Source organism: Chiroxiphia lanceolata, chromosome W, assembly GCF_009829145.1.
Source record: "Chiroxiphia lanceolata isolate bChiLan1 chromosome W, bChiLan1.pri, whole genome shotgun sequence".
NCBI lineage: Eukaryota > Metazoa > Chordata > Aves > Passeriformes > Pipridae > Chiroxiphia > Chiroxiphia lanceolata.
This window is the reverse complement of record NC_045670.1, coordinates 1904326-1931911: the sequence shown is the minus strand read 5'-3', so window position 1 is coordinate 1931911 and position 27586 is coordinate 1904326. Positions and strand designations below refer to the sequence as shown.

Here is a 27586-nt window from a genome sequence, read left to right as displayed (position 1 = left end):
CTTCATTTGTTTTCTTCTGCTTGGTTTTCTCTAATGGAGGCCATTTATTCATTGTATTTGTGCTTTTGATCCATTCAGACATTCACTGCACATTCCATATTTTTGTATTTGTGTAACTTATTCATAAATAACATCATATGCTGCCAGATTCTGGGAAATGAACAAATTTAATTGTCTTTCTTTCTTTTATCAACTAATACTTTGAGTTATGTGATGCACATTCTCTAATCCAAAAGGTAAAAAGAACAAAAGCAAACAACCTATGTGTTAAGTGATATAATTATTTAGTACAATATTAATAATAGTTGAGATTTAATTTATGTATTTTTTAATATATTTAGCTTTAGTATGTAATCCCTTATTTCTCATGCTATTCGTGCCTCTTCTCTTCCCCCTCCCACTCCTTTAAACCCTACTTTAGGTATTTTTTTGCTGTTTTGACAATCTTAACCATTTTGGGAGTTCTCAATGGATTGGTGCTGCTTCCTGTTCTTCTTTCACTCTTTGGACCGTACCCTGAGGTCAGTAAAACTAATAGTGAACAGAAGAAATAATGTTATCTCTCCCTCTGCAACCAACCCCCTTCTCTAGAAACTCCTTATTTTTACAATCTCTTGGATTTTTTAAATTTTTACTTTAAGTTTCTTGCTCTAGTTTTAATTTAAATATTTATTAAATGTTATGTTTGTTATTTGTTTGGTATTCTTCTACTTCCTTATATTTTTCAAGCATTTTTTAATAAGTATTATGATACCATGAAGCGCCAGAAACAAACTTCTTGACAGCAATTTGTAGGTATTAAAAAGCATTCTTCTTTATTCAGCACGCTGGACTTTTGGAGGATAGCTCCTCTAATCAAACGTGCCAAATGACAGATGGACAAGGCTTTTTATTACACATACTGTTTACATATTCATTAGATATTCTTGCTTAATACATATTCATTTGTTTGCTTTACATAGTCACGCCCCTATTGCAAGTCCTTCTTTGGTCCTTCCAGGTCTTCTTCGTCATCTTGACCTCAGTTCTTGAGCAGGCACAGTGTCATTGTGTTTCATCACCAAAAACTAACGTTTGTTCTTTATTTTATCTGGGTACACAGAGCTTAGTTTATATCCTGTTTGTTTGAGTTACATCCCTTATCCAATTCTCGAGGACTTTTCTAAGATTATATTGTTCCTTATTTGGGCATTCCAGGATACTGTGAGTAAAATTTCTATTTCTCCTATCAATTATTTTAGAGGTTGCAATCAACAAGCTAAATACAAATGTAGATATTAGATAAGCTTTTAAAAGCAGAATGTCATATGCCAACATAAAACTAGGCTTTTCCCCAAGACGTTATAATGGACAGGTAATTTTTTATACTCACCTTCTCCTTTCCCACCTACTGCCTCTGTTGCTTTCTTCAAAATATTTAACTCACCAGACCACCAAGGAGGCCTGGGTGGACCAACATTACACCAGTGGTGGTACACAGACCACACCCTGATAACCATGGTGTAGTGGGTTGACCCTGACCGGATGCCAGGTACCCACTAAAGCCACTCTCTCACTCTCCCTCTGCAACTGGACAGAGGAGAGAAAAAAAAACAGCTAAGGATTCGTGAGTAGAGATAAGAGCTGGGAGAGGTCACTTACTGATTACCTTCACGGATAAAACAGACTCAAAGTGGGGATAGTACTTAAATTTATTACTAACAGGATAAAAACCAAAGAGTGAGAAATAAAACAGTCTTAAGAACACCTTCCCCCCATGTTCTCCCTCCTCCTCCCAGCGGTGCAGGGGGATGGGGAATGGGGGTTGCGGTCAGTTGTTGTTTCTGCTACCGCTTTTCTGCTGCCGCTCAGAGAGAGGAGTCCTTCCCTGTTCCCGTGGGGTCCCTCCCACAGGATACAGTCCTTGATGGACCTCTCCGATGTGAGTCCATCCCTCGGGCAGCAGTTCTTCCCAAACTGCTGTCCTGTGGGTCACTCCTCCATGGGGTGCAGTCCTTCACGGATGAGCTGTACCAGCATGGGTCCCTCACAGGGGCCACAAGTCCTATCCAAGAAAAACCTGCTCCAGCGTGGGCTTCCCTCTCCACAGGCTGCAGGTCTCCAGCAGGACCCTGCTATATCTTGGGCCTCCCATGGGGTCACAGCCTCCTTCATGCATCCACCTGCTCCAGCATGGGCTCCTCCACGGGCTGCAGGTGGGTCTCTGCACCCCAATGGTCCTCCATGGGCTGCAGGGGCCACAGCTCCAGTGCCTGGAGCACTCCTCCCCCTCCTTCTGCACTGACCTTGGTGTCTACTTTGTTGTTCCCGTGTTCTCACTCCGCTCTACCCTGGCTGGAATTCTTTCTGCGCAACAACCTCCTGTTCTTAAATATGTTATCACAGAGGCCTTCCTATTACTCCTGATTGGTTTGACCACGGTCAGCGGCAGGAAGCCCATCCTGGAGCCAGCTGGCATTGGCTCCACCAGACAGGGGAAGCTTCTAGCGGCTTCTAACAGAAGCCACCCCTGTAGCCCCCCCCCCCCCCCCACCAAAACCCAGCCACAGAAACCCACTACATGTGGCCAGAAGTTTGCCTAAAGGTGTCCCTCACCACTCCATCCCTCTCTGTGGTGCCCTCTTGACTCAAACAAAGATCTTGGTGGGTGGAAGACTCCACCTGAATGTTGAAGACTTTACAGTGTAAAGTCCAAGTCCAGCAAAAAAGGATTCACAGCTATGAAATTTTTATTTGATTATTCATCACTTCAGTTAACCATGCAAGGAGTCTTTCTGCTGTGCCTTTTGCAACCGATCTTGTCTATCTCGCATTGGCCCCTTTAGCCACTAGCACGCTTGTAGCAAATGTGGGTAGAGCCCTTCCCAAATCTTCATTCGCAAAGCCTAGCCATGAATGAATGAATACTTCCGTTAACAGAATTATTGTGTTATGTATATATCCTGGGTTACACAAAGACTGGTATCCACCTTTTCTCTTTTCCCCAAATATGCCTACTAATTTAGACTGTGGAGGGACTTAAGATAAGGAGGGTACTCTATTATCCTAGGAGAAGAATGTATTCATAAGTGTGAAAAGACTGGGATGCTGATGACTGAGACAATCCAGGTGTTGAGGGCACCGCACACTTGCCACCTCAGGCTATGAGCTGGGTGTTGTTTCTTTGTCCTCACACAAATGACTGTGATAACTCCTCTCTGGGAGGCATCAGGACAATTCACACACATGACCTGAAGATATTCATCTCTGCTGATGGCCATAATGGATCCACATGTGCTGACTTACACAGGCAACTGTAACATCTTAGAAAGTGTCAAACACTCTTGAACCACTGAGGAACATTGCAACAATGAACAGGCAGACTGAGCTGCACAAGTCAAGGTGTCACAGGTAGACCTGGACTGGCAGCACAAGGAAGAGTTGTTCCTAGCACGATGCGCCCATGGGGTGGATCTAACCATCTCCCAGGTTATCCATGATTGTGAGACATGTGCTGCCATTAAACAGGTAAAGAGAGTGAAGCCCCTGTGGTATGGTGGACGTTGGAGTAAGTATAGGTACGGAGAGGTCTGGCAGATTGATTACATCACACTGTCACAGACCCACCAAGGTAAGCGCTATGTGCTCACCATGGTGGAAGCCACCACTGGATGGCTGGAGATCCATAACTCTGTGCCTCTATTTGTGAATGTGTATATAAGTAGAATAATGCATCTACATATAGTTCAAAGGTTTAATTCGATATCCCATCAACAGTGGGCAAGATCCTGGGAGGGGACACAAGTAGCCAACTGACCCAAACTAACCAAAGGGATCTTCCATAGCATATGGTGTCACAGAATCACAGAATATTCTGAGTTGGAAGGGACCCACCATGATCGTCGAGTCCAACTCTTAAGTGAATGGCCTGTTCAGGGATCAAATTCATGATCTTGGCATTATTAGCACTATGTTATAACCAACTGAACTATGTCATCTCAGGTATAAAAGCTAAGGGAAGGAGGGGCATTGGTTTTTTCAGTGTTTGCCTTCTGGAGCAACCGCTACGCATGCTGAAGCCCTGCTTCCTGGGAAGTGGCTGGACATTGCATGGTGATGGAAAGTAGAGAATAAATCTTTTTTCCTCTTTTCTTGTGCGCACACAAACTTTTGCTTTTGCTTTAGCAAACTGCCTTATCTCAACCTAGGAGTCATTTTCCATCTTATTTTCTCTTCCCTGTTGGACTGGGAAGGAGAGTGATAGAGTGGCTTAGTGGGGACCTGGCATCCAACCAAGGTCAACCCACCACAACATACACCCATCACCCCTGGAACCCCGGGGAGTTGGTTATGTGGGGAAATCAAATGTCCAGGGTAAGGGAAGGTACGGGTTGATGTGCATCATTATTTTCCAATATTTGTTCAAGATATCATCCATCCTGGGCTGATGTTGACCTGTTTTTGAGGAAGTTGTTCCATGCAGGTGAGCAGGATAAGATAGTAATAAAGAATGTGGAATTAACCCTACAGGTGAGGGGAAGTCAGACTGCCTGGCCTTGGGTTGATCCTCATTGGGATTGTAATAATCAGACAGAGATAATTGCCAAACAGTGGTTGCAGATCTGAGAACTGTGATTAGATCTTACAAGGAGATAAGAGTAAATTGAACTAAAGTACAGAAATATAGACAGAGGCCAGAGGAACATCCCAACGACTACTGGGGAAGATTGCAACAGGCTTTGTTGACCTACAGGGGAATGACTCTCACGAATTTTAATAATGAATTGACAGCAAGTGTGTTTGTGGCCCAAGCCACCTCTGACATCTGCAGCTATTTTAAGGACCACACGTTGGGGTGGCAAGGAGAAAATTTGAAAGATATTATATTGCCTGGACGTTCTAGACTTGTACTATATGTAAATGATTTATTTCTTGACACCAAGGCATACAAAGACTGTTTGAAAGATACTATTTGTCTATGTACTGCTTTAGCAGAAAAAATGACCACCGTACATCTCTTTCTAAGCTTCAGCTGTGTGGTTGGGAAGTAAAATATTTAGGGTTTATATTAAGAAAAGGAGATAGATTAGTAGACCCAGGATGGGTCCAGTCTATTGTAGAAATACCTAGACCAGTAACAAACAATTGTGAGGATTTTTTTGATGCAGTAGGATATTGCAGACTCTGCTTACTGGGGCTAGGGGAGTTAAGTAAACAATTGAGAGTAGCTACCAAGGCAGAGCAAGTGGAGCCTATATGTTGGGGTCCAAAGGAAGAAAAGACTTTCTGAGCTATAAAAGGAGCTTTAGTTTTTGCTCTGGCACTGGGATTACTGGATTACTCCAAGCCCTTTGTGCATGAGAACAAAGGAGTAGCCAGCAGTCCTTACTCAAAAGCTAGGTCCACACTGCTGCCCTGTGGCTTATTACTCAACTCAACTGTATCCTGTAGCAGCAGGGAATAATTCCTGTGTCAACGTGACAGCAACAACAGCAACTATCATGAACAGACCATTGGTTCTGGGTCACCCAACAACTGTGTGTCCCCTGCATGAAGTAGAACTGATTCTTAAAAAACATGCTACACAAACATTATTCCCACAAAGAGCACGTCATTATGAATTAACAATTTTAAAAGCAGACAATATTACTTTGAAAAGATGCATTGTTTTGAATTCACCAATTTTACTGCCTCTTCCCTCTGATGGTGAGTTGCATCATGATTGTGCTGATGTAGTGTTTCACCCCAGCCAACTACAGGAAGATCTGTGAGATCAACCTCTAGACAACTTGGATCTAACCCTGTTCACCAATGGATGAACTGCGTGAATGGAAAATGACACATGCACTATGCAGTGGTGAGAAACTTAGAGGTATTTCAAACAGAACTGCTACAATCCTTGGTGAGTGCCCAAGGAGCTGAATATACTGATGGGGACATAATCAATGAGTGACTATTTATACTGATCTAAATACACTTTTGGAGAATGTCATGCAATGCCTGTGCTATGGAAAGAATGAGAGTTCATTACCTTGGCAGAAAAGAATATTTTTTGTGGAACTGAAATCGAATGCTATTGGAAGCTATTAAACTTCCAAGGGAAATCGCTGTTAGTGCACTGTCCAGTTCATACCAAAGGCTCCAACAAAATTGAAAGAAATAATAAAATTACTCAAACTTATAGTCAGATAGATTTAAAATGGCTTGAAGTTTAGGAATAGTACTATAGGATATTGGGATATTGGAAATGCCCCTTGCCAACCTCTAGAGTTTTTATCAACAGGAACAGTGTTTGGCAGACAATTTTACCCAGGACCTTTGTCCCTGCTGGGACCAGTCTCTTAGATGGAGATGGATGGGTTATCAAATTTGCATGGGAATACAAAGCACAAACCCAATGACTTCAACCAGTACCAGCAGGAACGCAAGTACGTGATATCCAATCTGGGGATACAGTAATGATAAAAGTCTACTCTTGCAAAACAAAGTTGGACTATAAATGGGAGAGTCCATATACTGTGCTACTAACTTCTTTTGTTATAAAAGTTACGGGGAAAGACAATTGGATTCATCACTCACATGTTAAATGAATTTCTAAAGAATATCAGTTAAATTAATAACTGACACCGATGCAGAACCCCATCAATCCTGCAGTACAGTTGACTTTGGTTATTTTGTAACAATTGTGGTCCATGTCATCCTAGAAGGTATGCTAATAATTGTTTTAAAGGCAATTGGCAATATTGTTGACAGAGTTCAAATAAGGGAAGTATAACTAGGGAAGGTGCCTCCGGACACATAAACTGGTGCTGTGCATGCAGACTACACCAACCACTAAAAGTTAGAAGAACTTTAAAACAATACAAGGTATTGATAATTTGAGAATAACATCCAGATGAAATACATTCATTGTGTTCAGCCTGTTTAGTTCTAATTGTATAGTCTTTATATTGATTATATGTTGGACCTTGCAATATTGATACTCTTGACACTCCTTGGATCCTTTTTTACTGATATTTTGTATATTCAGAATGGGTAGTGACCCTAATAGGCCAACCTCAGAACAGTTTACTTCCTGAGTTTCTTCCATTGCTTGACACTTTTTATTAATAGTACAGCAGCTAACTCTAATCTGGCTATTGCCTCCATACAAGCAATAGCAAACCAACTAAAATGGTGTTTCAAAACTGAATGGTTTTAGATTTATTGTTAACCAGTCAAGGGGGTGTTTGTGCAGCTATTGATCTTGCTGTTCCTATCTCAAGAACACAGGCAAAGTGTTAACAAATGCTAACTGTTAGATTGTTAGTCTCCCATCTACACCCAGGCCCCTCAAAAGATTGGTGGGAAACACTGTTCAACCACTGGGGAATTAATTCTTGTTTATCAAGCTTATTAACCACTCTTATTAAAATTTTGCTTCCTGTAGTTGTTATGCTCTTATTGTTCTGTTGTCTTTTTCAACATGTTCAGGCTTGTTTAATAAACATAATACTTAGAAGAATGCAAGGGTATAGACATACCCTTCTTGATGACCCTTTATAAGGCAGGTATGCCTATAAAAACAAAAGAGGGGACTATTGTGCAATTTGGTATGCTACTTATAAAGAACTTGTTTAGCATAACTTGCTTAGCATTAGTAGCTAAATTTGCTGAAGCCTCAGGCTGCAAGCCTAGATACCTGAACTTTTACCTAGTTTAGTAAAAGGAGGTTGCAGAGCCAGTTCACAATGAAAGATAAGGAAGCAAGGAAGGCCACTACTCCCATCAGCAGAAGCTGCATTGTCACAGATAAGAGAAGAAAAGGCCTGCCTAGAGACAACTAGAAGAACAAGAAGACCCCAGACCTAAATATTATTATTGGACAAAACTATGATGTGAGGGCTGAGAAATGGAGATTGTAAGGTATTTCTTTGTTCAGGGTCCCTCTCTGGAGGCACCCAGCTCAAGCTGTTTCTACTACTGTACCACTCAAACAAATTACCTTTCAGTATTTAAAGCCTGAGACTGCTACAGGATGCCTAAGGTAGAGAAGTGTCATTAATAACATCATTGTCCAAGACAGGCAAATCTACTTGCTACAGGAGACAGATCTACCTTATTCTGAGTTGTTGTCAGGTATCCTTTCTTCACATTCAACATCTTGCAGTTCTATAGCTTGTACTTTAGAATTTCTTCTTTCATACCACATATCAAAAGGCACATGGGGGTCCTCAAATGGCCTGTGACCAGCTTCATAGTATCCCTCGTAGGATGGAAAACTCCCTCCCCAGGAGTTGTGGTTGTGTGTGACAGAGTGGACAGCAACAGTCACTGAAGCTGAAGCGGTCACAGTAGTGATAGACTGGCAGTAGGTTGGTTCTGAGCCACTCATGGCAACAAACACTGGGTTTCTCATGTTATAAGAACAAGTCTTGTGGCTCGAGCAACCCCTATTGCTAGGTCCTGAAAGTTGTTCAGCAGAAATTTCAAAAGTGTCCCTGCAATGGCAGTGAGGAGGTGATTGCATCCCTTCCCTTGTTTCCCATTTTGGTTGTCTGCCCTGATGTTGTGAATGTTGAATGCCAGACACTGGATTTAATTGAATTCTGGGACTTGACTGATACCTTGTCTCTGACTGAACCACCTGAAAGGGAGACACATGATTATGCCTCTGACAAAGCAAGGTAAATATATACTACACTTCCAACATACTACTCCATCTTTTCAAAGGGATGGATAGCAAGCACTCGATCTTAACTTGTTCAATAAGCAGAATTGCAGGCATTTGTAAAAGGCTCCACCCAGGGTACATACATAGGATGTTAGTGGGGTACTTTGCACAGACTAGGAATCTGTTTCTTGATTTCTTTAAAAAACATGAAGCACAGCACCTACATCAGTCAATAAACTGTCCAATTTCAAGTGTGACTGTGCTTGTGCCTATTTTTAGGCCTCTGATGAACAAAAAGAGATCCACACTGCAACTCAACATGCAACATCATGGGTAGCAGGAGATGGAGCTTTTTCACTTTCTTTTGAAATCACAGTTATGCCACCTCATTAGCAAGATGGGACAGACCAAAGATTTGATATAACCCTGAAACTTGGGTTTTTTTCTGGACTTTATCAGTCTTTCTCCCCAAGTGAGTTGTCCAGAGAAGAGGTATATGAGATGGTGACACCCAGGGAACTGTGTGGAAAAGGTTTGGATCTTTTAAACCTCTTCCCACTTTCCTTCCTGGAGGTCACCCACAGCAGTCATTGAATAGACTAAGATTTCTCTCTTGTGGCTGGTGCTAATATGATACAACAGCAATTACATATGCTGAAGACCTTATCTTTGGTACCATAATTTTACCCCCGACTTGATTCTAAAGGAAAACCTTCACATTCTGTCTACAAGTGCTCCAAATTTTGGCCCAGTCACAAAGCATAATCATCCAGAAACATGAAAGAAATATTATAGCCTTCCCACAGAAATAGATTTAAGTTAAAAAACCACAACCAAACAAAAATATTCTTGCCCTCCCTCCAGTCAACATGTGAGCTACTTACAGTGGATCTTGCAAAGACAGGATTCTCAGTGGCTTCCACTATTACTTGATGGACTGGTGCCCCAGAGCCTTGAATAGCCTCATACTGATGCTCTTCACTGATACTGGCATTTTGAGAGCTGGATTCAGAATCAGAGGAATCTGACCCATTATTTATGTGCCCGAGTGGCAGTGCAAACCTCACGATGCTGGGGAGTGGCTCAGAAGATGAAGTAGGTAATTTATTTCGTCTACTGGCTGGAGAAACCTGATAATGACAGTGATAATTATAATTACAAGTATTTGGTATCATTCAATTAGCATTACCCTTCTTATTATTATTAGTGCTTAAAAGAAAAATTCTTTAGCCAAATACACCTTTTCATGCCATGAGAACATAAGCACTAGTTTTCTTGTCAACACCTCTATTACACTAAAAAAATGCATGAAAGAAAAAGAGACATGATCTCCATCTCAAATGTATGCAAATAGGATTATACATATTTCTCTATGAATCATTGTCTCAACAAGTTCATATATGTACATGAACATGCACACTGACACCTATAAATATAGAAAGAATTCCTAGACTTGCCTCCCCCCTCAGCATATATTAATCATAGAATCATTGAATGGTTTGGGTTGGAAGGGACCTAAAAGATCTTCTAGTTCCAAATCCTCTGCCATGGGAAGGAAACCTTCCACTAGGTCAGGTTACTCAGAGACCCATCCAACCTGACCTTGAACACTTCCAGAGATGGGGTGTCCACAACCTCTCTGAGCAACCACCCTCACAGTAAAGAATTTCTTCCTAATATCTAATCTAAACCTACCCTCCTTCAGCTTAAGGCCATTCCCCTTTGTCCTATCTCTACATGCCCTTGTAAAAAGTCCCTCTCCAGCCTTCTTGTAAGCCCCCTTGAGGTACTGGAAGGCTGCTATAAGGTCTCCCCAAAACCTTTTCTTCTCTAGGCTGAACATCCCCAGCTCTCTCAGCCTGTCTTCATAGGAAGGTGTTCCAGCCCTCTGATCATCTTTGTGGTGCTAAGCCACATGATTTCATAAATAACATCAAATGTGTATATATGGTATGGTTCCATGTCTAGTTGCAAAGAGAAATGGATACACGTACTTGCAATATATGCACATATATACATATATATTGTTTGAATAAGGGATCAGGCCACGTATACAGTTAGGAGTATAAGAGATTATGCACTTCTGTCAAAACTGTATTATTAAAAAACTATTTTATTTTACTTGACCACAGTGACCACAAAGCAATCGAGTTCAAAATCTCTGTTGACAGGAGGAAAAGGGCCAGCAAAACTTCAATCCTGGACATGAGGAGAGGCGACTTCAGGCTGCTCAGGGAATTAGTAAGTAAAGTCCCCTGGGAAAACGCTTTTGCAGGTGCTGAGTTCCATCAGGGTTGGTCACTTTTTAAACCCCACCTCCTAAGGGCACAGGAACAGGCAATTCCTAAATGTTGAAAGTCCAGCAGATGAGGCAGAAGGCCGACTTGGTTGAACAGGAATCTTCTTTTGGAGGTAAGGCAAATAAAAGGAAGATGTATGCCCAGTGGAAGCAAGGTCAGGTGACATGGGAGAAATTCAAACATGCTACTTGCCAATGTAGGGAGAAAATTCATGCAGCCAAAGTTCAATTGGAGTCGAAGCTGGGCAGTACTGTGGGGGACAATAAAAAGAACTTTTTAAATATATTAATGGCAAAAGTCAGTGCAGAAATGACATTGGCCCATTACAGGATGAGGATGGTCACCTCACAAACAGGGACAGAGATAAAGCAGAGATGTTTAATGCTTTCTTTGTCTCTGTCAACCCTGATGATGGGCTAAGGGGGTCCCAGTGTCCTGAGTTGGAGGCCCATGTCTGTGAGAATGATAAACTCCCAGTTCACCCTGATGTTGTGAGGGATCTGCTGCTCCAGCTGGATCCCTGTAAGTCTTTGGGGCCTGATGTGATTCCTCTGAGAAGACTTAAACAACTGGCTGATGTCATTGTGAGGCATCTCTTGATGATTTTTGAATGGTCTTGGGAATATGGAGGGATCCCAGCTGACTGGAAGCTGGTGAACGTTGTCCTGATTTTCAAGAAGGTCAAAAAGGAGGACCCTAGAAACTACAGACCTGTCAGTATCACTTTACTGCCTGGTAAAGTAATGGAGAAGATTATTCTGGGAGTTATTGAAAAACACCTGGAGGACAACACAGTCATTGATCAAAGACAGCATGGCTTCATGAGGGGAAAACCTGCTTGTCAAATCTGATTTCCTTTTATGACAAGGTAACCCACCTAGTTGATCAAGGGAAGCCAGTTGATGTAATCTTTTTGGATTTCAGTAAAGCTTTCCATACTGTCTCTCACGGGATCCTTCTGGACAAAATGTCCAGCCCACAGCTGGATAAGCACATCATGTGGTGGGTGAACAACTGGTTCACAGGTCGAGCACAGAGGGTTATAGTGAATGGGGTAACATCAGACTGGCGACCTGTCACTAGTGGAGTTCCACAGGGCTCCATCTTAGGCCTTGTGCTCTTCAACATCTTCATAAATTACTTGGACGCAGGACTGGAAGGGATACTAAGAAAGTTGGCAGATGATACAAAATTGGGAGGAGCTCAACAAATTAGAGGACTAGGTAATCACCAACCATATGAAGTTCAACATGGGGAAGTGCTGGATTCTGCACCTGGGATGAGGAAACCCTGGATGTACGTACAGATAGGGGAATGAGATGCTGGAACTGGACCTGGGGGTCCTGGTCGATATCAAGTTGAATATGAGTTGAAATGAGTCAGCAATGCCCTGGCAGTCAGAAGGGCCAATCGTGTCCTGGTGGGGGCATCAGGCAAAGCATCACCAGCCGGTCAAGGGGGGTGATTGTCCCGCTCTACTCTACACTGGTGCAGCCTTACCTTGAATATTTTGTGCAGTTTTGGTCACCACAATATAAGAAAGATATTAAGTTATTAGTGTCCAAAGGAGGGCAACGAAGATGGTGAAGGGCATTGAGGGGAAGTCATATGAGGAGTAACTGAGGTCACTTGGTCAGTTCAGCATGGAGAAAAGAAGACTGAGGGGAGACCTCATCTCAGTCTACAACTTCCCCGTGAGGGGAAGAAGAGGAGGGGCAGGCTGTGGTGACTAGTGACAGGACCAGAGGAAATGGCTTGAAATTGTGTCAGGAGAGGTTTATTTTAGATATTAGGAAAAGGTTTTTCACCCAGAGGGTGGTTGGGTACTGGAACAGGCTCCCCAGAGAAGTGGTCACAGCACCAAGCCTGACAGAGTTCAAAAAGCATTTGAACAATGCTCTCAGGCACATGGTGTGACTCTTGGGGATGGTCCCGTGCAGGGCCAAGAGTCGAACTTAATGATCCTTGAGGGTCCCTTCCAACTCAGAATATTTTGTAATTTTATGAATATAACAACAACAACAAGCAACAATCCCACAACCAAACTCTCACCAAAAACAATTAAGCACTTTTTTGCCTTTTGGCGCAGTTGTAACCACAGCCAACAGGGGGCGGTGCTGCACCTCCAGAGGAGCAGAGGCTGCAGTTGCTCTCTGATGGTCGGCAGGGGGCGGTGTTGGGCTCTGATGATGTCCGCATCTGCAGGACCAGGCGTGGGAGGGAGCTGCCCCCAGAAGAAAAAAAAACCTCTCCCTACAGTCTTCTGAAGCCATTAGCTTGGAATGTGGGGCTATCAACCAGTCCTTTTGTGTGTGTGGCTCACTCTGACCATCTCCTCCCCCCTCCCTCACTGTACGCAGTTCTTTCACAGCGTTAAAGGGAGAATATTCAAAGCAGGGTTTTTTTTCTTTAAAAGAAGAAAACCTCTGACATTATCCACCCTTAATTTTTTCCCATACCACCACACTATATTGAATTAAACCTTTGAACTATATATGTAGATGCATTATTCTACTTATATACACATTCAGAAATAGAGGTACAGAGTTATGGACAGTTCACCCAAAGATAAGATCCCCTTGAGGTATACAACAGGTTTCTCCATCTTCCTGCATCACTCACCAGGTGTAACTGGGCCCTTGGGCAAAAACAATGCCACAAATGGGTTTGCCTTTGCTTGAGGCAGGGTTAATCCAAACTGTTTTACCTAACATACCTCTCAAGTGAATTACTGGGACTTTGTCTCCATCTACAGAGTGAAGGGACTCTGATTGGGCAGGGCTGGCTCGATTGATGGAGCCTCTAGCATTGACTAGCCATGTAGCCTTTGCTAGGTGCTGATCCCAGTGCTTGAAAGTCTTCCCACCCAACACCTTCAGAGTGGTTTTCAACAGTCCATTACACCGTTCAACCTTCCCAGCGGTTGCTGCATGGTATGGGATGTGATACACCCACTCAATGCCATGCTCTTTTACCCAGGTGGTAACTAAACTGTTCTTGAAATGGGTCCCATTATCTGACTCAATTCGCTCTGGGGTGCCGTGTCGCCACAGGACTTGCTTTTCAAGGCCCAGGATGGTATTTCGGGCAGTGGTGTGGGGCACCGGATGCATCTCCAGCCATCCAGTGGTGGCTTCCACCATGGTGAGCACATAGCGCTTACCTTGGTGGGTCTGTGACAGTGTGATGTAATCAATCTGCCAGACCTCTCCGTACCTATACTTACTCCAACGTCCACCATACCACAGGGGCTTCACTCTCTTTACCTGTTTAATGGCAGCACATGTCTCACAATCATGGATAACCTGGGAGATGGTTAGATCCACCCCATGGGCGCATCGTGCTAGGAACAACTCTCCCTTGTGCTGCCAGTCCAGGTCTACCTGTGACACCTTGACTTGTGCAGCTCAGTCTGCCTGTTCATTGTTGCAATGTTCCTCAGTGGTTCAAGAGTGTTTGACACTTTCTAAGATGTTACAGTTGCCTGTGTAAGTCAGCACATGTGGATCCATTATGGCCATCAGCAGAGATGAATATCTTCAGGTCATGTGTGTGAATTGTCCTGATGCCTCCCAGAGAGGAGTTATCACAGTCATTTGTGTGAGGACAAAGAAACAACACCCAGCTCATAGCCTGAGGTGGCAAGTGTGCGGTGCCCTCAACACCTGGATTGTCTCAGTCATCAGCATCCCAGTCTTTTCACACTTATGAATACATTCTTCTCCTAGGATAATAGAGTACCCTCCTTATCTTAAGTCCCTCCACAGTCTAAATTAGTAGGCATATTTGGGGAAAAGAGAAAAGGTGGATACCAGTCTTTGTGTAACCCAGGATATATACATAACACAATAATTCTGTTAACGGAAGTATTCATTCATTCATGGCTAGGCTTTGCGAATGAAGATTTGGGAAGGGCTCTACCCACATTTGCTACAAGCGTGCTAGTGGCTAAAGGGGCCAATGCGAGATAGACAAGATCGGTTGCAAAAGGCACAGCAGAAAGACTCCTTGCATGGTTAACTGAAGTGATGAATAATCAAATAAAAATTTCATAGCTGTGAATCCTTTTTTGCTGGACTTGGACTTTACACTGTAAAGTCTTCAACATTCAGGTGGAGTCTTCCACCCACCAAGATCTTTGTTTGAGTCAAGAGGGCACCACAGAGAGGGATGGAGTGGTGAGGGACACCTTTAGGCAAACTTCTGGCCACATGTAGTGGGTTTCTGTGGCTGGGTTTTGGTGGGGGGGGGGGGGGGGGCTACAGGGGTGGCTTCTGTTAGAAGCCGCTAGAAGCTTCCCCTGTCTGGTGGAGCCAATGCCAGCTGGCTCCAGGATGGGCTTCCTGCCGCTGACCGAGGTCAAACCAATCAGGAGTAATAGGAAGGCCTCTGTGATAACATATTTAAGAACAGGAGGTTGTTGCGCAGAAAGAATTCCAGCCAGGGTAGAGCGGAGTGAGAACACGGGAACAACAAAGTAGACACCAAGGTCAGTGCAGAAGGAGGGGGAGGAGTGCTCCAGGCACTGGAGCTGTGGCCCCTGCAGCCCATGGAGGACCATTGGGGTGCAGAGACCCACCTGCAGCCCGTGGAGGAGCCCATGCTGGAGCAGGTGGATGCATGAAGGAGGCTGTGACCCCATGGGAGGCCCAAGATATAGCAGGGTCCTGCTGGAGACCTGCAGCCTGTGGAGAGGGAAGCCCACGCTGGAGCAGGTTTTTCTTGGATAGGACTTGTGACCCCTGTGAGGGACCCATGCTGGTACAGCTCATCCGTGAAGGACTGCACCCCATGGAGGAGTGACCCACAGGACAGCAGTTTGGGAAGAACTGCTGCCCGAGGGATGGACTCACATCGGAGAGGTCCATCAAGGACTGTATCCTGTGGGAGGGACCCCACGGGAACAGGGAAGGACTCCTCTCTCTGAGCGGCAGCAGAAAAGCGGTAGCAGAAACAACAACTGACCGCAACCCCCATTCCCCATCCCCCTGCACCGCTGGGAGGGAGGAGGGAGAACATGGGGGGAAGGTGTTCTTAAGACTGTTTTATTTCTCACTCTTTGGTTTTTATCCTGTTAGTAATAAATTTAAGTACTATCCCCACTTTGAGTCTGTTTTATCCGTGAAGGTAATCAGTAAGTGACCTCTCCCAGCTCTTATCTCTACTCACGAATCCTTAGCTGTTTTTTTTTCTCTCCTCTGTCCAGTTGCAGAGGGAGAGTGAGAGAGTGGCTTTAGTGGGTACCTGGCATCCGGTCAGGGTCAACCCACTACACCATGGTTATCAGGGTGTGGTCTGTGTACCACCACTGGTGTAATGTTGGTCCACCCAGGCCTCCTTGGTGGTCTGGTGAGTTAAATATTTTGAAGAAAGCAACAGAGGCAGTAGGTGGGAAAGGAGAAGGTGAGTATAAAAAATTACCTGTCCATTATAACGTCTTGGGGAAAAGCCTAGTTTTATGTTGGCATATGACATTCTGCTTTTAAAAGCTTATCTAATATCTACATTTGTATTTAACTTGTTGATTGCAGCCTCTAAAATAATTGATAGGAGAAATAGAAATTTTACTCACAGTATCCTGGAATGCCCAAATAAGGAACAATATAATCTTAGAAAAGTCCTCGAGAATTGGATAAGGGATGTAACTCAAACAAACAGGATATAAACTAAGCTCTGTGTACCCAGATAAAATAAAGAACAAACGTTAGTTTTTGGTGATGAAACACAATGACACTGTGCCTGCTCAAGAACTGAGGTCAAGATGACGAAGAAGACCTGGAAGGACCAAAGAAGGACTTGCAATAGGGGCGTGACTATGTAAAGCAAACAAATGAATATGTATTAAGCAAGAAAATCTAATGAATATGTAAACAGTATGTGTAATAAAAAGCCTTGTCCATCTGTCATTTGGCACGTTTGATTAGAGGAGCTATCCTCCAAAAGTCCAGCGTGCTGAATAAAGAAGAATGCTTTTTAATACCTACAAATTGCTGTCAAGAAGTTTGTTTCTGGCGCTTCATGGTATCATAATACTTATTAAAAAATGCTTGAAAAATATAAGGAAGTAGAAGAATACCAAACAAATAACAAACATAACATTTAATAAATATTTAAATTAAAACTAGAGCAAGAAACTTAAAGTAAAAATTTAAAAAATCCAAGAGATTGTAAAAATAAGGAGTTTCTAGAGAAGGGGGTTGGTTGCAGAGGGAGAGATAACATTATTTCTTCTGTTCACTATTAGTTTTACTGACCTCAGGGTACGGTCCAAAGAGTGAAAGAAGAACAGGAAGCAGCACCAATCCATTGAGAACTCCCAAAATGGTTAAGATTGTCAAAACAGCAAAAAAATACCTAAAGTAGGGTTTAAAGGAGTGGGAGGGGGAAGAGAAGAGGCACGAATAGCATGAGAAATAAGGGATTACATACTAAAGCTAAATATATTAAAAAATACATAAATTAAATCTCAACTATTATTAATATTGTACTAAATAATTATATCACTTAACACATAGGTTGTTTTGCTTTTGTTCTTTTTACCTTTTGGATTAGAGAATGTGCATCACATAACTCAAAGTATTAGTTGATAAAAGAAAGAAAGACAATTAAATTTGTTCATTTCCCAGAATCTGGCAGCATATGATGTTATTTATGAATAAGTTACACAAATACAAAAATATGGAATGTGCAGTGAATGTCTGAATGGATCAAAAGCACAAATACAATGAATAAATGGCCTCCATTAGAGAAAACCAAGCAGAAGAAAACAAATGAAGGCTGCAGAAGTTAAAAAATTTAGCCTAGAAGGGAAGGAAGTTCACTTCTTACAGCAGCTAATACAGTGTGAAATATTTCTGCATCTTACAGTGGAATCTGTAATCAAATTTCCAGTGTAAGGTAAGGCTTTCCCTAGCTGTTCATTAATCTCAGCTTTTGACCTAGAATTCTGTGAGTTCCAGATTTATGAAATAGCTCAAATTGCAGCCTTTTTACAGCACAAGAACCATCATTCTGCAAAGAAAATGCTGCCCATTCTATACAAACTTGAGCATCCTACTGAGTAATAGTACTCCACGATAGCAGAATTGCATTACAGGCTAACCTTTTGTTGAACAATTCAACATCTCTGAATACTGTTGGTTTGCATCAGTGTGGTGAGATGGAAGTCATTTCCCCATAGCAACCCTACTAAAAGAATAATTCTACCTTATTTCCCAGGCAAGAATAAAATAAAATAAATATGCTGATGTGAAAAAATACAAGTTCTATTTCAGAGAGTGCAACATCTGTATAGTAATAATCTCCATGTACGTTTAATGTATTTAGACCTCATGTAAACCTCCTACTACCTGCTTTCTGCAAATCTGAGCAGCTGAGGGAGCTGAGGTTGTTTAGCCTGGAGAAAAGGAGGCTCAGGGGAGACCTTATCGCTCTCTACAACTACCTGAAAGAAGGTTGTAGCCAGGTGAGGGTCAGCCTCTTCTCCCAGGCAAATAGTGACAGGACAAGAGGACATAGCCTCAAGCTGTGCCACGGGAGGTTCAGGTTGGACATCAGGAAGAATTTCTTCACAGAAAGGATTGTTAAGCATTGGAACGGGCTGCCCAGGGAGGTGGTGGAGTCACCATCCCTGGAAGTGTTCAAGAAATGACTGGACATAGCACTTAGTGCCATGGTCTAGTTGACAAGGTGGTGATCGGTCAAAGGTTGGACTCGATGATCTTGGAGGTCTTTTCCAACCTACATGATTCTGTGATTCTGTGAAATCTCTTAAATACATAAACACAAAATCCTGATGAGATTTAGCAGTGATTCTCTCATTCCCTGCCTCTGACATTTACTGTGTGCAGTTTTGGGCACCACAATATAAAAAAGACATTAAGCTATTAGAGAGCGTCCAAAGGAGGGTCACGAGAATGGTGAAGGGTCTGGAGGGGAAGCCTTATGAGGAGCAGCTGAGGTCACTTGGTTTGTTCAGACTGGAGGAGACTGAGGGGAGACCTCATTCCGGTCTTCAACATCCACACAAGGGGAAGCGGAGGGGCAGGCACTGATCTCTTCACTCTTGTGACCAGTGACAGGACTAGAGGAGACAGCATGAAGCAATCGGGAGTCAAACAACAAGCGATACAAAGGAAGGAGTATAGAGTGGTGCAGAAATAACCTCTGCAGGTGCCTTGGTTAAATACTTGGGGTGTCCTGTGTAGGGCCAGGAGTTGGACTTGATGATCCTGATGGGTTCCTTCCAACCCAGCATATTCTATGATTCTATGATTTTGTTGTTGTTGTCGTCAGATGGATGTCAGCTAAGTCTGTTCCCCTATCCAGTTTATGTTTACTTAAGCAGTTAAGTCATCTTTCAGATCATTTTTATTTGACCCAATTCTACCTCAGTTCTGTTTTAGGTCTATGATTTAGTTTTGGGGGTTTTTTGTGCTGCAGTTTGCCACAAAGAACCAGTGTCACTTCTAAGATTAGTGATTTTGCAGAGCTCCACTGGTTATTTGGAATGGATTAGGTTCTGTTTCATTGTACTTCTCAAATTTCCCTCAAAAGAAAAAATTTGCTCTCCTCTCATACTTGACAAATTCACATTCTTAATTAAATTCATGAGAAACTGCGCCTGTAGTTCTAAACAGAAGAACCTTTGGACTTTACTTTACAGAATTTTAATATTGAAGTTCTGTGTTCATACTTATAGTTCCCTAGCTCCCAAACAGGGCTATTTCCCTCACCCATTTATAAATTGTTGTAAGTCTCATATAAAGATAGCAGGAGAAGACCCAGAGAGGGCTGACTCCATGTGTCCTTTCCAGGCAAATCATTGGGCATATGAAAAATCTGGCAGACCTGACCTATATCTGGAAGGTTAAAGGTAAAATCTAACTAATATTGGACAATACTAGCTACTTCAAACTGGTTTAATTCCAGAATTAAAATCTTTGCTAAAGAGGGCCATTTTTGTTTCCTTTCATGCTGGGAGTCAGATTTTCCTGGAACAGATCTTAATACCAGCAATGAAAATACTACTATGTCCAGCATGTGACAAGGAGTTAATAGAACTCCTTGGGAAAACAGGACCATGATGACACATGCTTGACACACCATACACGGTAATAAAATGACAGATACACTGAAATGTCTAAATATAAAAGTGTACTCTTTTTTATTTTAAAAAAGAAAGTCAAAGCATGCAAATGCTTTACCTGACAATAAAATCAAACTCCGATCCTGCAAGCATTAACACTCCAAACAGAGTGGACACAGCTCCGTCCAACACTGGTGCAAACATATGTTCCAACGCAAGGACAACCCTACGGTTCTTGTCTCCTACGGCAGTTAAAAATGCCTATAAAACAATGAAATCCATTTCATTAGAGAGACATGTACAGTCTTTCAAACAGCCTCTCTCTTAGTATGCAGTTTTTCACCAGTTAATTACTTCAATTTACAGTCCATTAAAGTATCTCTGTAACTGACTAGACTTCAAGACAAGGTCTAATCGTGCAACCATACCATATAGCTGCTGCTGAAGTCACATGACCAGAGTAAGCATTGATTACAGTCAGAACCACAGTAATAATTTTGGAAACAATGCATGCCTACACCGGCAGGCTTTTCATTTGTTTCTTGGTTTGCTTGTTTCCACAGGCAAAGAATTCATTTTATAGTAAAAGCACCTCAGGTGTAAAAATTATAGGGTTATTCTTGTCACTCTCACAAGGACATAGCTTCCATGACTGTCATGAGAACTTTGCTGTAAAACTAGCCAACACCGATTCAGGTTTTCCTGACTACATTTGGAACAGACCAGGGACTTGCAACTTTTGCTCACGCACACAGTCACATCCATGGTAGCATTTACTAGTGGATCAGGTCTTTCTGTCACTTCACACAGAAGTGTCCACTGATACAGTGTATTTCTCCTCACAGGTCTGAGGATCCACACTATCAGATATTATACACAATAAGCACTCAACTGATGGAAAACTGCCAGTGTATTCAACAGGACCAGGATAAAGTAACACTGCTAAGTCGTGTGCTGCTTTTTTGCATTCCCATTTTGCTCAAGATTAATGTTTTTGCAACTTTTTCTACTTCAGACCTAGCAGCACTATACTATGACCAACTATATAGTATACTAGCTAGTAGCACTATATATGCCCAACTGTGTACCTCATCAACATGTAGATGCCAGGTGGGACCAGTTGTTCCCGCAGCCAGTTCAAACCTTGGGAAGTCACATATAACCAGCCCCTAGGGAGCTCCAGCGACCAGGAGCGATGCAAACAGGTCGTGCGAACAGGGAGTGTCATCTGAGAGGAGCAGTGTGGAAGTTTGCATGGAAGGGCACCTGAAAAGGGCAGTGCACTCTACCAGTTGCTCTGCTCACCCACAGTCTTCGACTGTGGTCCCAATGATCATCCCAACTAGCTGTTGGCTGTGCAAATGTACCCCGCAGCTTGAGGTCTCCAGGAAATTAGAAGGGCTTATTAGGCAGTGCTTTGGGATCATTGGAAGCATGGTGGCAGAGACCTGGTGAGGGCTGCACTCTGCAGCAGCCGGGGACCATCTACCTAGCCAGGCTAGCCTGGGATGAGTGGAGGCAGCCACCCAGACAGAGCTTCCTATCATGGAAACTGCTGTCCACGTGGAGGGTTGTAAAGTCTGTACCCCACACCTCTGGGTAGAGGAGGGTGCAAGCTCCACCTGTGGAAGGTGTGCTCTGGTGGAGTCACTCAGGCAGCAGGTGCAGGAGTTGAAGGAGGGAGTCAGCAGGTTGCGCTCTATTAGGAAGGGGGGACAAGAAATAGATAATTATTCGAGACTTTGCAAGAAGAAATGCAAAGACCTCCAAGGACTACCAGGCAGAGTGTCAACAGCGAACAAACAGCACCTTGGAGAAGGAGGCACCATGGTCTCTGGTGACTTGTGCCATCAGGATATCACTTCTCCCCCCTGTTTCCTTGTATGTACCAACCAGCAACAGATACGAAGTCTTGGCAGTTGGTGAAGCCAATGAACAAGTCTCACAGGGAGAAACTGCACCAGTTGCACACACTACAAATGGCAAAAGAAAGCGGCGAATGCTAGTAGCAGGTGAATCTCTGCTGAGAGGCACTGAGGCACACGCATCAGCTGTCCTGATATACAGTCAAGGGAAGTTTGCTGTTTGCCAGGAACCAAGATCCAGGATGTCACAGAGAGGCTGCCACAACTGGCTAAAAGCACAGACTACTATCCCCTGCTTCTTTTCCACATGGGCACCAAAGACATGGTAAAGCATAGCCTGGGCAAGATCAAGCAGGACTTGAGAGCTCTGGGGGCACAAGTGAAGGGGACAGGGGCCCAAGCAATCTTCTCCTCTGTCTTGTCAGTCGAGGATAAGGGTGTGGGCAGAAGTCAACACATTATGCAGATCAACACCTGGCTTGGTGGGAGGTGTTGTCCCCAGCATTTTGGCTTCTATGATCACGGGATGTTCTTCGATGAATACAGCCTCAGTAGAGGAGAGATGGGATCCACCTATCTAGAAGAGGGAGGGGAATCTTTGCTGGCAGATTGGTTGACTTAGTGAATTGTGCTTTAAACTAAGGAACTTGGGGGGTGGGGGTAGGGCAGTGTCCAAAGCTGTAACATTTGTTGTACTCACAAGCAACAAGGTGCATGAGCACACCTACCAGAGTAGTGAGGAATGCTCCTCAACCCTCCAAAAAGATGAGACAGCCGAAGGTCCAACTGAAATGTCCCTACAGCAATGCACACATCAGGGGTAACAAACAGGAAGAACTGGAAGCCACTGTGCAACTGGAAAGCTATGATCTGATCGCTATCACTGAAACTTGGTGGGATGAATCACATGATTGGAGCGCTGCAGTCGATGGCTACAAACTGCTCACGAGAGCCAGGCAAGGAATCATAGAATCGTTAAGGTTGGAAAAGACCTTTAAGATCATCAAGTCCAACCATCGACCTGGGACCACCACCACATGCACCACTAAACCATGTCCTCAAGTGCCATAGCCACATGTTTTTTGAACACTTCCAGGGATGGTGACTCTACTACTTCCCTGGGCAATCTGTTCCAATGCTTTACAACTTTCCATGAAGAAATTTTTTCCTAATATCCAATCTAAATCCTCCCCATGAGCAACTTGAGGCCATTTCCTCTTCTCCTGTCACTTGTTACCTGGGAGAAAAGGTCAACCCCCACCTCACTACAACCTCCTTTCATGTAGTTGCAGAGGGTAATAAGGTCTCCCCTGAGCCTCCTTTTCTCCAGGCTAAACAACCCCAGCTCCCTCAGCCACTCCTCGAAGACTTGTGCTCCAGACTCTTCACCAGCTTTATTGCCCTTCTCTGGACTTGCTCCAGTGCATCAATGTCTTTCTTGTAGTGAGGGGCCCAAAACTGAACACAGCACTCGAGGTGCGGCCTCACCAGTGCTGAGTACAGGGGGAGAATCACTTCCCTAGCCCTACTGGCCACACTATTTCTGATACAAGCAAGGACGCCGTTGGTCCTCTTGGTCACCTGGGCACACTGCTGGCTCATGTTCAGGAAGGAGGGGTGGGGAGGAGAGATTGCCCTCTATGTGAAAAAAATGGATTAATTGCACAAAACTGTCTTTGAAAACCAGCAGTACACAGGTTGAGAGCTTATGGGTGAAAATTAGAGATCAAGTCAACAAAGGAAACCTTGTGGTTGGTGTTTACTACAGGCCACCTTATCAAGGGGAGGATTTTGATGAAGCATTCTGGCTTCAACTATAGGAAGCATCATGATTGCAGGCTCTGATCCTGCTAGGGGACTTCAACCACCCTGACATCCACTGTAAAAGTGTCACGGCAAGATGCAAGCAGTCTAGGAGCATCTTGGAGTGCATTGAGAATAACTTCCTAATCTGGGTGATGGCATGGCAGGATGGGTCAACGAGGGGAGAGCAGTGGATGTTGTCTACCTCTACTTCAGCAAGGCTTTTGATGCTGTCTCCCATAACATCCTCGTAGGTAAGCTCAGGAAATGTGGGTTAGATGAATGGACAGTGAGATGGATCAAGAACTGGCTGAATGGCAGAGCTCAGAGGGTTGTGATCATCAGAGTAGAATCCAGTTGGAGGCCTGTAGTCAGTGGTGTTTCCCAGCTTTATTCAACTGAGTCCAGCTTTATTCAACTTGTTTATCAACAACCTGGATGGAGGGATCGAATGCACCCTCAGCAAGTTTGCTGATGATATGAAACTGGGGGGAGTGGCTGATACACCTGAAGGCTGTGCTGCCGTTCAGCAGAACCTTGATAGGCTGGAGAGTTGTGTGGAGAGAAACCTAATGAGGTTCAACAAGGGCAAGTGTAGGGTCCTGCACCTGGGAAGAAATAACCCCAAGTACCAGGACAGGTTGGAGGCTGACCTCCTAGAGAGTAGTTCTGCTGAGAAGGCCCTGGGAGTCTTGGTGGATGGCAAGTTGACCACAAGCTGTCAGTGTGCCCTTGCAGCCAGGAGGGTCAATGGTATCCTGGGGTGGATTGGGAAGAGTGTGGCCAGCAGGTCAAGGAAGGTGATCCTGCCCCCTCTACTTGGCCCTAGTGAGATCACATCTGGAGTACTGTGTCCAGTTCTGGGTTCCTCAATACAAGAAAGACAAGGAGCTACTGGAGAGGGTCCAGTGGAGGACCACAAAGATGATGAGGAATCTGGAACATCTCTCTTATGAGGAGAGACTGTGGGAGCTGGGCCTGGTTAGTCTAGAGAAGAGAAGACTGAGAGGGGATCTCATTAATGCATATAAATATTTCAAAGGCAGGCGCCAAGAGGATGGTGCCAGACTCTTTTCAGTGGTGCCCAACCACAGGACGAGGAGCAATGACCATAAACTAAAACACAGGAGGTTCCACCTCAACATGAGGAAGAACTTCTTTAAATCGAGGATGGCGAAGCACTGGAACAGGTTGCCCAGAGAAGGTGTGGGTGCTCCATCCCTAGAAGTGTTCAAGACCACGTTGGATGGGGTCCTGAGAAACCTGGTCTAATGGAAGGTGTCCCTGCCCATGGCAGGGGCGTTGGAACTAGATGACCTTTATGGTCCCTTCCTACCCAAAACATTCAATCATTCAATGATTTTAGCTGTTTGGGGAAGACTAAAGCTGTTTGTTTATTTTCTTGGGAAAAAAAATCAATTTATTTTATGGGGAATGCTTTGAAGGGGAGAAATTAATTGACTTTTTACCCCTAAAACTTTTTGGGGCTTGTGGTTGAAAACCAATTTAATTATTTTAACTGCTTTTCCCCCCCTCATTTTGGGGAAAAAACCAGAAGTGCTAAATCCTTACTTAGCTCTTGGCCCCTATTTTCTTGCTCTGCTTTTCACAGCTTTTCAGTGGCAGACACTAGTTTGACCAAAGCAAGCCAGTTTATTTTGGTTGCAGAAATATTTTACACACACATATGCACATACACATGCATATAAGTGTGGAATTTTGATGGAAACTTTTGATGATTCCTGATAAAACCACCTTCTGATTTATAAAACTTCTCTCCAAACATCTCAAAGAGCAAATAAACCTGAATGCATTTATACTCAAAGTCTAGGAATGTAGTAATAGTATCCTCAGAATAAATAAATGTTTGGGCTCAGATTTTCCAAGCTGAACAGTAGGCTAATATGAGAATCTTAACTGTGTCCAGTATCAGATACAGTTTTTTTCTCTTTGAAGTGTCCATTGTTTTTGACTGAATTTGTGGCATTCAGAAATCAGGGCATCCAAATTTTTTTTGATTGGCATCAGGATTTCTTTACCAAGAAGTCCATGACTGATGGAAAAAAAGTCCACATTGTCTGACTGCTGAGTGTTGGATTAGCTTGATTTCTTTCTTTTTCTTGAACTTTAATTGATGTTTGGATTTTTTTTTTTCAGTTGTTCAAGGGACTGGTGAATGGGACCCCCTGGGAAACTGCTCTCAGGGATAAAAGAGTTGAATAGAGCTGGCAGCTAAAGACATTTTTCTTAGGGCACAAGAACTATCAATTCCCATGTGCAAGAGATCAGGCAAGGAAGGCAGGAGAGTAGCATGTCTGAGTAAGGACCTCCTGATCAAATCGAAACACAAGAGGGCAGTGGGAGCAGGGGCACACATCCTGGGAAGATAATAGGGACGCTGCCCAGATGTGTAGGGATGGGATCAGGAATGATAAGGCACAGCTGGAGCTAAATTTGGCAAGGGATGTGAAGAATAATAAGAAGGGCTTCTACAGGTATGTTATTCAGAAAAGGAAGGTAAAATAAATTGTATCTCCCCTGATAAATAGGGGATCTGGTGACAACCTATGTGGAGGAGGCTGAGGTCCTCAACGACTTTTTTGCTTCTGTTTTCAATGGCAATCTCTCTTCCCACATCTCTCAAGTCTCTGAATCTCAAGGCAGCGATTGAGGGAAGGAAGTCCTACCCATCGTAGAAGAAGATCAGGTTCGAGACCGCCTGAGGAGCCTGAACCATGGGACCCAGGTGAGATGCATCCCAGGGTCCTGAGGGAATTAACCGATGTAGTTGTCAAGCCACACATATTTGAAAAGCCATGGCAGTCAGACAAAGTCCCCAGTGACTGGAAAAAGAGAAACATCATGCCTGACTGCTAACTGTAACCACAAGAATCATGAAATGAGTGTTGGGTTAGCTCAATTTGTTTCATTTTCTTGAACTTTGATTAATGTTTTTTTTCCTTTGTATTTGTAAAGGGTAATAACTGAAGCACAGAAGAGGCCAAAGATGGAAAACTGTATTTCCAGAACTGCTTGAAGAGAAGTACTGCTCTAAGTTGTGAGAAAGGACATACTGCATCAGGACAACAATTCAGTGTTACTGTAACCTATTGTATTATTTTGTAAAATATTTCTATAAATATTTGAAGAAGTACACACACATGTAGTATACAAAAGAACTTCGTAAAGCAGTATAATCTGGAGTAATTTGCCTCCACTTAATAGAGTGGGGACAATATTGGGTTTGCTCCGTACTTACTGTACTTTCATCTCTTTGCCACAAGTAAACTTTATCTAGGTCTAAATTTCCGCTTAAGTCTCTGCTGCTTAAATATTGTATGATTTAATTGTATAATTCAATGCAAATATTGCTTATGTAATAGAATTTTTTCTGTAAAGGTACATGTTTGTTTGAAATATTTTAAATTTGCATATCACAAACTGTGGTAGTATGAAATGCTACTGTTAATTTTCAAACATGCTATGCGCAATATTTTTTAAAAATAAGCACATATGAAGTAAATATGTCAATCTCGGAGACTTAAATAGGTTTACCTGTGTGCAGGTTTTGTTTTGTTGTGTGTATTGATGTGTGCATCTCGAAGTGTGCCTGTCAGTGTGTGTACGTTCCCAGTGTACTGTAGTTTCTCTTTTACTGTATGGTAACCCTTAATGGACTTATGAACCCACTGATGTTGGTGTGAGTCTGCCTTTCCCTGTTAGTAGGCACTAGTGAAAACTGCACTGGTGTTTACTAATGTACCATAGACGACCATCATCAAAGGGCCAAGATAAAATAGAAGACAGGAAATCAGAGTTTGGGAGTGTGGTTCAGTTTCCCACTCAGTTAATGACTTGGTACATGTGATTTTGGTCAAGTCATGCAACTGCCCTGTGC

The 27586-nt window shown here is 43.3% G+C and overlaps 1 protein-coding gene across 1 annotated transcript in view; it reads right to left on the bottom strand.

Annotated features, from left to right (window-relative positions):
• Positions 1-8077: 8077 nt before the first annotated feature.
• LOC116780083 (protein patched homolog 1-like) overlaps positions 8078-27586 on the bottom strand; it is a 151401-nt gene continuing 131892 nt past the window's right edge. The window contains exons 20-23 of the mRNA XM_032674566.1: positions 20139-20281; positions 17187-17286; positions 9517-9762; positions 8078-8605 (exon numbers count right to left, since the gene is read on the bottom strand). Coding sequence (XP_032530457.1) covers positions 8078-8605; positions 9517-9762; positions 17187-17286; positions 20139-20281 — 1017 coding nt within the window. The remainder of the gene's footprint in view (positions 8606-9516; positions 9763-17186; positions 17287-20138; positions 20282-27586) is intronic.